A 14975-nucleotide genomic window follows, 5' to 3' on the forward strand; every position below is an offset into this window, starting at 1 on the left:
AAGCGGACACTAAGCTAAGGACCCTCATCCACTCCAAGGAAGGATTGAAAGGTTGCAACAATCCTAAAGGGAAAAGCCCTCCTGACTGCAGGCCAATGAGCGGCGGGAAGAAGGAGTGAGGCTGGGGAACTTCTCCCACAGCCAGTCAGAGAGGATGGCTGCTGGAAAGCCAATCAGCGCGCCTGAGCCTGCAGCCCCTCTGCAGTAGTTATGCCAGAGCGCCCTGTGTAGAGCGGCGGCGAGCGGGAAGCTGGCTTGGGCTGGGCTGCTGTGAGCTACTGCACTTGCTCTGCACCCTCTTCTCACGTCGCCGTGATGGCTCCCCGCACCTCTGTGCCCTAGTGATCCCCGGCAGGCTCCACGCAGCGCCTCGCATCCTTCAGGCTAGCAGCGGCAAGACCACCGCCGCCTCCTGGCCGCGCAGCTCCTCTCGCCCCGCCCCGTCCTTCCTCGCCCCGCCCCACCCGGTCAGCCCCGCCCCGCCCCGCGCTGCCGAGCGGTTCCCGCCCTTGCCTAGCGCCCAGGTAGCTGCGAGGAAACTTTTGCAGCGGCTGGGTAGCGCGGCACGTCTCTTGCTCCTCAGGGCCACTGCCAGCCTTGCCGAGTCCTGGGACTGCTCTTGCCCCTACTGCCACTCTCCCGCACTCTCCTAGCTCCCCGCGAAGCAGGATGGCTGGGACCGTGCGCACCGCGTGCTTGGTGGTGGTGATGCTGCTCAGCTTGGACTGCCCGGGACAGGCACAGCCTCCGCCGCCTCCGGATGCCACCTGTCACCAGGTCCGTTCTTTCTTCCAGAGACTGCAGCCCGGACTCAAGTGGGTTCCCGAAACCCCGGTGCCAGGTTAGTAGGGGGTCCCTCGCGCATTCCCCGCGACTAGCCGAGAGCCCAGAGGCAGCCGATGGGGCTGCAGTTGTGCGCTCCTCATCTGGGTAGGTACCTGGGAGTGGTCTGTGTGCCTGGGGCCTGGCCAGATCTACCGAGGAGAAGAGCAGGGTATGCCTGGACCGTGACCGCCAGCCCCAGACTCGCGCTACTGTCAGGGAATGTGCGAGCGAGAGGCACCGCGGGGATCGCCTTCTCGCGAGCGCCCATTTTTTAGGAGAGCGGGAAGGTGGGAGATGATTCCTCTGGCCCCGGTGAACTAGCTTCCCACGGTTGAGCTGGTGCCTCGGTTATATGCCACCCTTGATCGCATGAAGGTACGCGAATTTCAGCCTTAGCTGAACCGCGGCTTCTGCCATCCTTTGCTATGGTGTCCCCACGCCGGTCTTTTCCCAGCCTGGGTTCCCCGAGGCTCTCCAGCCCAACTGCAGGCAAAGTTGAAGATAGACCTCCGAATCTGCAGGAGTGGGTGAACACACACAGGGGGAAAGTTTTTAGTAGAAGGATTTCCAAAAAGAGAAGGACCAAGCCTTTTCCTTCAAAAGAAAGCCCCTTAGCTAGGTTGCAAAATCTCTTCAGAAACGGTGGTGCTGGCCTGCGGAGCGGGAGTCCAGAGATGATTTAACTCCTCCCCCTCCTAAATTCATCTGCCTTCTTGACAGGCTGGACCCCGAAGGGGAGACGATTTTAGGTGGAGGAAAGTTTCTGAAGCCTGCCTTTTGTTCTGCACAATCAGATCGTGCCATAAGGGCATATTTTAACCTTAGCTGAGGGCTGCTGCTGTCAACAGATGAATATTAATGGCCTTCTGTGATTGACTGTCCAGCGACCGGGATCCTAACGCTTGCCTTAGAATTTAATTAGGACAAGTTGCTACACTGACAATGCAGGCCAAAAGAGTAGATTTCAAACAGGTTAATTTATCAGAGGTGTGCTCCACAGAAACGGCCGGTCGGACTTGCAAAGCTTAAGACGACATTTGTGGCCTCCAGGGTCTCTTTCAGACTCACACCCAGTGTGGCGCATGTGCCGCGCTTAGGAGAGATCGGTGAACAGTCTTGACCAAAACTTGGCCGGTGGCTCTCAACAAGTCAGGGAGGCGGGCCTGATGGTTGAACCAAGTTGTGAATGCGGATGCGCGCCCTGTGGGCGCTGCCAGTGAGTGTTCACAGGCAGGAGGTTACCTAGGCAGCCAGCGCGCCCTCAGCCTTTTCTTTAGGTTGATGAAAAGAGCCGAGCGAGCCTGCTGTTTAGTTGCAAAGGTAATTGGTCACCCTTTTTGGCGACTGAAATGCATTTGCGCGTATGTTAAATATTGCTTTGCAGGGTATCGCTTTAAGGGAGGGTAGAACTACCTCTTCCACTGTTAAGTGTTAATAACATACCACGTGGGCGTGTGCAAGAGCTGTAAGCGGCAACCTATGAATCAGTTCCACAGAGTTAAAACAACAGGCGAATCTCTCTCCCTTGGAAGTGCCATGGTAATTAGATTGCTAAGGCTAGAGAACATGCTTTTGTTGATAATGTAAAAATTGGTCCTCACAGGCTAAGCCCCCATGAGATGAATGGGTTGAGGATTGGAGTTGGAGCCACATTTGGCTGTTTCGAAGCCAGGGAGTAAAGGAGGGTGCTTAAAAAGATGAAAAAGACCAGAGGGAAGCACAGATACTCATTTAGCAACCCCCCTCTACATACACACTCATGCAAGCCCTCACCATTCCTTCACCCTCCCCCAGCTCTCTGGCTGCCTGCCTCTTTTCAGCATCTGTATAAAAGTATTGGGAGGGCCCACGTGTATGAGATTTGGCCTGGTCTGTCTCTCCCCCTTACTCCCAGCCTAAGGATGATCATACTTATAAAGACTTCTTTGTAATAGGGATTTTTCATTTTCCTCTATTGTACAAACTCTAGGAGAAATAACTTTTCAATGTGTTCGCCATATAAACCTAAAATAACCTCACGTGCATTGGAGCAAAGCCAAATTTCAAATATGGCGATACCCATACAGCTACCATGTATTCTCAGTTTTTCTTGGGACAGTGCCGATTTCAAATATTTTGTCCTGGCCTGAAACCACGTGTCCTGGATTTGAGCTGAGAAAATATGGTCACTGTAGATATGGAAAACATGGTGAAAATCCTAATGTTCATGTGTGGGAAGAACTCATCGGTATTTCAGAGAAGAGATGATAACGGCTGACTAAATACAATGGCAAGTGTGTAATTTCAAAATGAATAAATGTGTAATTTGGTGCCATCGTTCAGTGTTTGGAAATTGAAAGAGAGCTGCAAATTATTTGATGGTTATGAACCATCATGATGGCTATTTGACTTTTTTCCCCATCTATATTTTAAGCCATGTTCAGATTAAGCACTGCACTGTATTAACTGTATTAAAGCTTTCTTTGTCCCAGAAAAAATGAGATTCGTTCACAGTAAGGAGAAATCCTCAAGAATGTCCTATTTCACTTAGGGGGAACATTTGGGATTGACTGCTAACTTGGGCCATTAGCAGAATTGGGTTAGAATGGATAAGGTACATTTCTTATGCTAATATGGATGAGACTAAGTGGCATTTGAAATCAGCCAGCCTAAAAAATAAATCACTGGTGCTGAAGGACTACTCTGGACTTCCACAAAGCTGATCTAAAGCCTTACAGTCTCATGTTCCCATTTCTTTAAGTGTTAAAAGGCACAGGATAGCAATTCTAAATAGCGTGTCTCCAAAATCCATACATCTCTTCATACCCCAGTCTTAAGGAAAAAAAGAAAGAAAAGAAAGATTTGTAACTTAGAAATCACTACAGATGGAAAACAGGCGCACAGAGTTAGCATTTGGCAGAAAAATCCATATAACTGACTTTCAGTGTAGCTCTTTTGCCCTTATTTAATTTAGAAAATTTCAGAAAAAAGCCAATGAGCTCATAAGTCTAGATGTTTATTTTGTTTTGCTTAACCTACCCACAGGCGCAATCAAGAATGGATACAATTTTAGGCAGGGGAACTGAGCTAGTAATCAGACAATGATGTTTTCAATTGTCTCAAGGGAATGTTACAGAAGTCTGAAAAAAATTTCTCTAAACAAAAATCAAGTGCAATTCACTTTATGAATGCCATACACCACTTTTGGGGAGGAGGGAGTTTAGAGGACTGATGGGAATGAGAAAATATAACAAACCATGGTAGTGTTGCAACTCCCAAAAGATTGAGGGATCTTGCCTTGCAGGGCCTTGGAAAGTGCGAGAACTAATCCAGAAGGCCAAATGCCCGCCCTTATGGGTAAAAAGGCAGTCTGGAAGAGCCAAAATTGACACTGAAGTTTCTTGAAATACATGAAACAACATAAAAATAAAAAGCAGCATTCTTGAAACAAAGAGGGTTTTTTTTTTTTTAAGTGTGAGAACTTGCAACCGTATCTGGGTTGCCAGTTCTGTTTCCCCAATTACTTTGAAGCAGTTAAGGTCCTAATGTCAGAAGAGAGAATAAAAAGTGAGATGTGGGAGGGTTTTTCTCTCCTCTGGGATTACACTAGACATTTGGGTGAGCAGGTGATTTGTTCAGACTTTCAAAAAGTTGGATTACTGTGTGCTGACTTGGAAGAGTTTAAAAAATTCTTTCAAAAGTACTCTGAATACATTATTATGCTAATCATGATATTGGGGGTGAGGTGAACTTGGAGGAAGGCATGGCTTTGAAGGAGAAGATGATTTGTGGGGCACCTTGGTCTGAAAGGAGTAAAACTTTACCCACTCCCTCACAGGCTCTGTATTAGGTGCTGGGGGTACCTAGAGAAGAGAGACAGAAGCAATCTCCCTCCCTCTTTTGTCAAGGAGCTCACAGTCTAGCAGGGGAGCACACAAGTAAACAGGCTTCCCAGGAAACTTGTAGGATTAAATAGGGTGAAAAGGGCTAGAAAATACCTCCAGGAAATTGGCTGAAATGGTCACAATAGCCAGCCTGGGCCAGGAAAAAGAACTGAAGAGATGAAGTGGGAGATAGGGAGAAATCTCTTAATAGGACTGCCATCTTAAAAAGAGTTTTTTTTTCTTAATTCTTGGAGTAAATTCCATTTTGTAAGCATTAGGAAATACAGACAGGAGAAGGTTTTGATTGATGCTACATGACACAGATGGTGTCAGTTTTGCAATGTGTGGGTTTTCTTTTCTTATGGGCTAGTAGGTTGTATCCAATATTTTGCAGCAATATTTTAAAGCATTCTGCTACTTCCATCTTTAGTTGTAATGTTTGCTGTTCACTGTAGCCTAGAAAAGGGCTGCTTATTACCAGCCTGGATTTGTCTCCTATGAGACAAGACAGAAAAATATGTTTTCTTCTTATATGGCAGCTATCAATGACCATGCCAACTTTAGTGTTTGATGCATATACAAAAGCCTGGGTCTTAAGAGGTATCTTATTACTCATTTCTAAGAAAATTGAACATAATCACTTATAACTTTGCACACGATACATCATTTGGAAAGAATTTCACTGGGGATCATGTTGCTCAACTGAAAAGTTCTGGCATGCTGAATTTGTACATTTTTGTGAATGCTTCCTTTTACTCTGATCTCCAGCGTTTTTTCAGCATATGGTTATTTGTATGTTTTAGATTATAAGCTTCTTAAAGGGAAAGCACTGTATTTGAGCAGTGTTGAGCACAATGTTAAGGATTTAGTTAATAATTAAGAAAAACGGAATTTCTAGATCATTATGTATTCCCTGTGAACTCTCACGTAATTTCTTAAGCTATATGTCTTCTTTCTTCTTTTTAAAGCCTAGGTTCAAACACTGTGGCACATTATTGGGGTGTGAGGACAAAAACATTTCATGCCACATATATTTTGGCTGGAGACAAATGCAGCCCTATTTCATTCTGGCAGAGCTTATTAATGTTGAGGATCCAAAGAACAGATTGAAATTAGCAACATTGTTATGACTGGCTTAGTATCAGTAAAGATCAACAATTATAGCACATAAACTCTAGGACATCTCTTAAATTAAACCCTCTTTGGCTTAATGTCAGTCAGCTAGGTCTTTCTTGTTAATGTCGATGTTGCTGCATTTGGGAGTTGAACTTTAACACAGGCACAGATCTGTTGAAGTACCTCACAGGTTTTTGTAACCTGGGATCAGAATTCGTGTACAGGCTCAATTCAAGAGACCATTCCAAAAGCCAACAACTATTCAGCCCTAGGCAAGCTTATAAATAGGTTTGATGTTTTTGGTAATCTAGGGTCTAATGGAAAGTGTGGGCAGAAAAAATCCCCCACTCATTTGCCCATATTTAGCAAATTGTCTGGCTAGAAACAGGATCCCAAGTACTCCATTAAGAAATGAACATCAGAAAATAGGAGCCAAGTCCTGGGCCACAGACTGGCTTTAGAGAGAGCATTAAGTAATGGGAATTTACCTTCTGAGGTATAATGACAGGAGAAAAAGATTCAGAAAGAAAGGGGAAGGTGTTCACATCAGTGGAGAAAATGCTCATTTTGAAATTTCGTGTGCTCACTGGAACATTGTAGTCTTACCCAAATATCTTGTGGAACATACACAGTAAGGACTATTTAGTTCTGTATTTCAAATTGGGCCAATTAAAGATCTATTATCTAAGTGCTAATTAGAAATAGTTGTTTGGCATTTTTTAAACAACAAGGAAAAGAATTCTCACTTTTGCTATTCTTTGTATGTAACTGGACAAAGCCTCGTTTGAGAGTTTGTATTTTTCCTCATGAATAAAAAGGAGTCAACATTAGAACCAAAATGCATTGCTAGTGATTCAAACAGAAGAGTTAATTACTGCTAGTAGCTGAACTTGTATTTATATGCCAGATTAGTAAATCTACTGTTTGTTGAAGTATGCTTAATAGGCTTCTATTGATAAATAATTGATAGGAAGTGAGATAAAAATATAAGTTAAAATGGCAAAAACAAGGGACAGAGAATTAAAAGCCAGTATAAAAGAAACCTCCACCAGTTCCACCACCACCTTCCTACACTGTGCACTTTAGAAAGTGAATTTTGTGGTATGCAACTAATAGCTTAAAAAGAGATTATTTAAAAAATAAATTTAGAACTAAATCACTGAGGTACATAAATGTTTAAAATTTTACTTTTTAATTGTATTCCTTCCATACACCAAAAATGGAAAAATGCTCATTTCTCAATAGAAGTGGTGATTTTTAAAATATTTTGTATTTTTCAAAACCTTCACAGTGAAACATGTTTTTATTTCTTATAAGATGAGAAGACAGCAACATTTTAGAGTAAAATTTAAATTGACCTGTTAGAATGAGTTGGCCTCTTGAAAATTTATTACTGGAGCCAGGCCTGATGGCGCAGGCTTGGAGCCCGGTATAGTGATGCATGTTTGCAATCCCAGTACTTGGGAGGCTGAGACCAGAGGATCACACAGGTTTGGAGACAGCCTCAGCTACTTAGTGAGGCCCTCTGCAACTTAGTGAGACCCTGTTTCAAAACAAAGAATAAAAAAACTGGGGCTGGGTATGTAGCTCAGTGGTAGAATGTCCCTGGGTTCAATCCCTAGTACCATACCACACACACTCACACACACATGAAAATTTATTACTGGAAAATCAAAAGTCCTGATTATGGCAACTTCAAGTTATATGTTCACAAGTATCTAAATCTTCTCTACTAGACTTATACCTCCTTGAGGTTAAGGGGTGTATCTTATATATAGAAGCTACTCAATACATGCTATTAGATCACATAAATGGAGTTATAAATATATTGCAAACAAAGTTTCCATAAATCCAATAGTTATATGGTGATTTATTTTTCCATTTTACAAAGCTTTCTAAAAAGTATTTTTTTCAGATCAAGATCCATTTATTGTCTATAGGTAAGTAAAGGAAGGAAGAAGTAGACTAGCCATATCTTATAAGAGGTAAGTATTTTATGCTTGTTTCCAAGGCGATTCTAAATAATTTAAATATAAATAAAATTATACACATATGCATATATATTTCTGTTTGATTTATAGATTTGTGGTATTTAGGTTTGTGAAATTAATGCAACCTTGCATCCAGTACAGAAACACACTAAATGCATCTAAATTTTTCCTCAGTGTTTAGTGTTTATTACCTCTGACATCAAGATCGATAAAAAGACATAATCCAGCTGGTGTGGTAATACACTCCTGCAATCCTAAAACTTGGGAAGCTGAGAGAGGACAATTACAGGTTTGAGGCCAGCCTCAGCAACTTAGAGAGACCCTGTTTCAAAATAAAAATAAAAATAAAATAAAATAAAAAGGTTTTGATGTATAATTCATGGCCACAAGGGCTACTCAGTGAGGCCCTTGCAATTAGTGAGACCCTGTTTCAAAATAAAGAATAAAAATAGGTCTGGGGGTGTAGCTCAGAGGTAGAATGCCCCTGGGTTCAATCCCTAGTACTGCAAAATAATGATAACAACAACAACAACAACAATAATAATAATAATAATAATAATAATAATAATAGTGTAGGATTTCAGCCATGGAAATTTTATCTGGGTAAGATAAAGAGTATCACAAAAGTTTTCCTAATTTTTGTATGAATTACATCAAATTTCCAATTAATTGGCAAGAGAGGAGCCATTGGAAGATTATAAAAGATGAAGGTCAAGGTAGGAAAGAGGGTAAAAAGAAAGAAATGATATTCATTTGAAAAGGAAATCAGAATTCTATTTGCATATTCTTTGCCTTAATTATGGTTCTACTCCTTGCCTCCCAAGTGCACGTTTTGTACTTACAGTATGTGTCATGGAATCCTGGGAATTGCCGTTGCTCTTTGTTGAATTTCAGTTTGGGTTATTAAAAGCTGAGGGAAACATGATGAAGAAAGGAAGAGTAAGAGTGACAGATACAGGGAGGAGATTAAAAGCTCTCACTCTGCTATATATTAGAAAGTTAACTAGCTCTTAACAGTTAAACAGGATCTGAAAATATCTGAACATGGAAATTTTCATTTGTGCAAAGATAATAGAGAGGGATGCTCAATTGCACTTGGTTTCCAGAAACCTTTAATGTGTAATTCTTATTAGTATTCATGTTTATGGATGTATATAGCTTATTCATGGCCTATTCCAAACTCTGCGCTCATGGAACGCAGTAGTCATGTTTGATTCATTGTGATATCCTCTAGAGTGGTGAGTAGAGCCTTGATATGGAGTTATTGATATAATTAATTGAGTAATAATGGGAATGAATGTAGCAATAATCATTTGAAGACATAGTTTTAGGACTCTCAACATTAGTGGGATGATAGCCCATAAGGATAGGACTATACCAGATAATGATACATTCAGGATTTCCTGAATGTATCATTGTTTCAACTGATTTGCAGTTGAAAATGAAGAAGAGATGTTGAAGTTGAAACCTATGTATCTATTATCTGTGAAGCAGTCTTTACTGCTAGGGTTCAAAACCAAAGATGAACAGGTGTAGCTTGGTTAAACACATAAGCAGGCACTTAAATAGATTTATAATATCCTTACATCTCTTTATGTATTTTTAATAATATAGAAGATAAATATTACCTACACTGGGAAGAGATAGGGGATATAACTTTTGAAAAATCAGGTAAAAGCCCCAAATTGTTGTAGTTATCTATCATCACTGACATTATAGATTTACTCTTTTTTTTCCTTCTTTTTTTTTTCTTTTGCGGTGGAACACAGAGGCGCTCTACCTCTGAGCTACACCCCCAGTCCTTTTTATTTTTTTGTTATGAGACAGAGTATTGCTAAGTTGCTGAGACTGGCCTTGAACCCACAATCTTTTTGTCTCAGCCTCCCAAATCCTGGAATTACAGGTGTATGTCACCTTACTCAGCTGATTTACTGCTTACTCTTTTTTTTTTTTTTTTTGGTACTGGGGATGAAATCCATGGCATTGTACCTCCAAGCTACACCCCCAGCCCTATTTTTAGTCTATTTACTTTTTTTGAAACAGGGTCTCAGCTCCTCAAATGCTGAGATTACAAACGTTCCCCACCATGTCCGGGTTACTGCTTACTCTTGAGTTTCTTCATTTCCCTAAGTACATAGATATGATCTTCATTAGGTAGTGGCAGTGATCCCACACTTTGAAATTGGCTGATTTTGAAGAACTACTAACACTGGCTACCTTGCATGGTGAACTCCATAGAAATTAGAATGTAACCCAAAAGACATTTTCTCAGTTAGATTTCATACAGTGAATTGTATTGGGAACCACATGTATCTGTTTCAGAAAACAGATGGAAATTCACAGAAAAGGATCTCACTAACAATCAACTTTATATGTTATATCTGTATAAATATTTAAAACATTTTATTCCTTCTTCAACCAACATTTATTGAGCACTAGATTCTATGCCAGATAATGAGATGGAGCTGATGAGCAAGATAAAATCGGTGTCAGCAAGGAGTTCCCTACCTCATGAATAAGACAGACATAGGAAACTATGTATGTCAAGGCAAGCATAATAGGGGCTGCCATAGAGATGAGCACTGTGTGTGGGTCTGGGAAATGTGCATGTGGGAGTATTAGGGATTGAACCCAGGGGTGCTTTACCAGTGAGCCACACTCTCAGTCCTTTTTATTTTATTTTTTTTTTGTGGTACTGAGGGTGGAACCCAGGGGCTTTTCTGCCTCCGGGCTATACTCCCATACCTATTTTATACTTTGTTTGGAAACAGGATCTCACTAAGTTGCTGACAGCCTCACTAAATAGCTGAGCCTGGCTTTGAACCTGTGTGATCCTCCTGTCTCAGCCTCCCAAGTAATGGGGTTACAAATGTGTGCCACCATGCCTGTCTCTTTTTATTTTATTTTGACATAGGATCTCACTATGTTGTCCAGGCTGACCTCAATATTGTTATCTTTATGCTTCAGCTTTCTCCGCAACAGAACAGCTGGGATTACAGGCATGCACCACCACACCTGGCTGGTCTGGTAAATGTTGAACCATGGAGGAGGCATTGCATAGTTCCCTTATGAGGTCTGTGATGAAAGGCATGTGAGAGAGAGAGAGAGAGAGAGAGAGTTAAGAGACAAAATCACACACTTGTTGGACTGGAATAGTTTGGATTGGTTTGAGCATAGACACCGAGGACATGGAGGAAATATGAACTAGAACAGGAGGTAAAGAAATGTTGAGGAGTTCTGGGTTGTATCCATGGACGATGAAGAGCTGTGAAAATATTTTGAGAAGAGAAACAAAATTCAGCATGGAATATGACTGGGAAGTGAGTGGTGCCAGGGAGTTTTAGTAACAGGTGAGAAGGCAAGAAATGGAATAAAAACTAAACTTGAGAGAAAAGAGGAAGGAGAGTAGCTATTACTTGCTGACTGGATGAGGACATAATGGAAAGTCTAGTAGTTTTCCTGGGTGGTGGGACCATGCCACATAACAGATGTTCAGTAAATATTTGTTAAATAAATGAGTGAAATATAGAAGAATATATATATTCAGATAAGGTGTCATTATGCTGGCCATGTTGGCCTTGAACTCCTACTTCAGTGTCTTAAGTAACTGGGACTTCAGGTACATACAACATTCCTGGCTCAGAGGAACTTTTATTTATAGAACCCCAGGTCATTCTACTTCTGAGTTACACCTGCAGTCCCCACTCACCCAGCCTTTATGAAACAGGATCTCACTAGGTTGCTTACAGTCTTGCTCTCTGTTGCTGAGGCTGCTCTCAAACCTGCAATCCTCCTGTTTCAGCTTCTCAAGTACTGGGATTACAGGCATGTGCCACCATATAGCCGACTTAAGGAACATTTTTTTTTAAGTGAAATAGTAAGTTTGGTTTTGAACAAGTTGAGTTTGATCATGGAGGTAGAAAATGTCTACTAGGCAGTTCAAGTTCTACATGAGTTTTCATGTAATTTTTTGCTTGTTTGTTTTTTGGTGCTTGGGATTGAACCCACGACTTTGGGCCAGCTAGGCTAATACACTACCACTCAGTTACTTCCCAGCTCTAAAGATGAAATCGCTGGAAAAGCATATATATATATATATATATATATATATATATATATATATATTCTTTTGGAGTTTTGTATATATGCTCAAAGTGTGGCTGATATTTTCCAGGCTTCTGCATGTGACATGTCTTAAAATTCATTTGCCAACATCTGGTGTTTAAACAACAACAACAAAACTGCCAAAGTCTTCTCTTGATTAAGAGAAAGTATGAGTAGTATATGTTTTCATGGCCCAAGACTTTGCGTAGAAGATAATGTACTACCAAATACACATGCACACAGACCTCTATGTAGTAAAATTCATTAGAATCAAGGTATCATATTTAAATTTGTTTTGGATAATTAATACTTATGCATGTTCAGTACAGATTGAACTCAGGGGCATTCTACCTCGAGCTACTTTCATTCCACATTAAGCATGAAACTCCATCTTTCCTAGTAGATATTTTGTGGCCACTTTCAGGTTGATGGAAGAGTTTCCACACAAGGGAAGATCATAAAAAATAACATTTACTATGTGTTTACTGTGTGCCCACTCACTGTTATATATTTAATCTCTCACTTAATTTACATAGCAAACCTGAAGGTAGGTAGTATTATCTCCATTTTATTGGTGAAGAAACTGAGACTCAGAAAGGTTTACTTTCTGAGTTTACTACAAACCTTTTCCTCGGAGACTTTCTTGACTCTCTTTTCTTCCTCGCTGTCTGCTGTAGTCTTAACCACCTTTCCAAGTCTTAGGAAACTCTATTCCATAGATTGTTTAGAAAGTAAGAAGTCTAAAATATACACTAAGTAATTTGCATTCCACTTTTTGTGAACTTTGTGCTTTGTGTGGTGGCACACTTCTAATCCCAATAATTATGAGGATTGCAGGTTTGCAGCCAGTCTCAGGAATTTAGTGAGACCCTTAGAAACTTAGTGAGATTCTGTTTCAAATAAAAATAAAAAATACGTTTGGAAGTGTAACTCAGAGGTAGAGTACTCCTGGGTTCAACCTCCAATATCTCCAAAAAATTCTCAGTGCAATGCCATCTTCTTTATGAATCGTTTTGTGATTCCCCAGAACTAGATGTGACTGTTTTCACCCTTAAGCCTAGCTATTTCTATATCTATTCTGTGGCTTTATTTCCTGTTTTCTTTTGTAGTTTTTATGTACTTGTCTTTATTATTCTTATTGGAGCCTTGTTCTGTAAAGTCTGGTCCATTGACCAGCAACATTAAGATAAGTTGGGAGTTTGTAACAAATGCAGAATCTTGGGACCCATCCCAGACCTACTGAATCAGAATTTGCATTTTTAAAACAAGATCCCCAGATAATTTGTATGCATGTTAAAGTTTGAGAAAGGCTGCATCCAAGTGTAAGTTTAGCGAGGGTAATAATGTTGTTGTACTTCCAAGAGTGTCTTGTACATAGTAGATTAATATCCTTTTCATTTTTCACATTTGTTCTTTGGCTATTCATTTTTTGAATTGGCCTTAGAGACCTTTACACAAGAAATGTGTGGTGGAACGGTGAAAGAAAGAAGAGAGACGATGAGGGAGAGAAGGGACAGAAGGGGATGGGAGACTGGGGAGAGGAAAAGGGGAGAGGAAAGGGGAAGGAGAATGAATGAGCATATGATAATGAATGGGCTAAAGACAGCCTGCAAGAATCTCTGCTAGGTGGCCAATTACTTTGCAACTGGTTTGGAAAACGCTGCCTTTCTGCCCCTACAGGGTGATAACCTATAATCTAGGTCTTGGTTTCATTTAATGTGGCCAGAGGCAAATGTCTCCTGAGATCATTTTGCTCCTCACTCTCAGGAAATAAAGGTTTCCCACTTTCTATTTTGCTAACTTTGCTGGGTGTAACTTCTCTGGCCATCCACAGAAATCAGAGTGGAACTTTTGAAGGGTTTCAAAGAGCCACGGAAGAACTGTGCTCAGTACTTCCAGTAGCCCCTTCTATTTTCACAAACAGATTTTCAGCTTTGTTTTCAAACTTCAAAGTTTATTTCTGAAATAAAGGTTTATTTCCCCCACAGTATTCCAAAGGTTTTCTATGAATGTTAATTTCTAAAACCTACGTCATTTCTTGCCTTTGAAACTTCAGTGCTGTGGGTCCATTTCATAATGTTGCCTGAAGGTTTTATTTATTTATTTATTTATTTTTGGCTTTCAAAAGCTGTCAAATTGCCTTTTCTTTATTCTTTGAGGAAGTAAGGTTGCCTCACTCACAAAGTCTAAAGGTGATATTGGTTTGAAACAGCATTTATTCAATCATTCAGTCTTTCTCCCCCTGCAACATTCAGTTTTAAAAATTTGGTCCGAGCCAAGGGTGGTAGCGCACGCTTGTAATCCCCCGCTTGGGAGGCGGAGACAGGATGATTGCACTGGTTCGAAGCCAGCCGCGCTGGTTTAAGAGACCCTGTTTCCAAAAGTAAAATAGGTCTGGAAGTGTAATCCGGAGATAGAAGGGTTTCCAGGAACCCCAGTACCACAAAAACAAACAAACAAACAAACAAACAAAAACAAAACAAAACAAAACAAAAAATTGGTCCGAGCACCAATGAGACTTATTACTGACTAAAACTCATGTGTAAAATTACAGAAGAACTTATCAACATTTCATAGAATAGTGACAATGATTAATCTAAGTTACTTAACTAAGATCCATAGCTAAGGGGAACAACTTAGATGCTTTGCTCTCTCATCCCAGCTCTTGTGGGACTTAGCTTACCTCCAAAGATACAAAGACCCCTCATCTGTCAAACTGCTCCCCAAATCTCCCCTTTTCTGCTCCATCCCACCCTCACATACTCCCTCAACTGGTTATAATTTAAAACAGAAGGTGTTTTATGGTTTGTTATATTTATTGAATGGCTTTGTGTTTCTTGTCTAAAAAATAGATCAGTGGGATATATTATATTCCCTCTGCATTTTAGTTTTAAACTGTATTTCCTTTTCCTACAGGCCCTTATTTTCCTCTCTCCTCACTTCCTCCACCTTCCCCTGCCTCCTTCATCTGCCTGCACCCAGTGATTCTGGAGAGGAAACAGATTTCTCATTTCTGCCCACATATTTGGTTTGGGTACCTGATTGCTTTCTTTGGGATATGGAATTTCTCTTCCTT

General features: G+C 40.8%; 1 protein-coding gene across 3 annotated transcripts in view; it reads left to right on the forward strand.

The window, feature by feature from the left end:
- Positions 1 to 669: 669 nt before the first annotated feature.
- The window catches only part of GPC3 (glypican 3), a gene marked incomplete at both ends in the record, with an annotated part of 443900 nt that continues 429594 nt past the window's right edge, over positions 670 to 14975 (forward strand). For all 3 annotated transcript variants that reach the window (XM_080719493.1, XM_080719494.1, XM_080719495.1), the window contains one exon: positions 670 to 841. In XM_080719493.1, the coding sequence (XP_080575619.1) occupies positions 670 to 841 (172 nt within the window). The remainder of the gene's footprint in view (positions 842 to 14975) is intronic.

The sequence above is a fragment of the Muscardinus avellanarius genome, assembly GCF_963383645.1.
Source record: "Muscardinus avellanarius genome assembly, chromosome: X".
Taxonomy (NCBI): Eukaryota; Metazoa; Chordata; class Mammalia; order Rodentia; family Gliridae; genus Muscardinus; species Muscardinus avellanarius.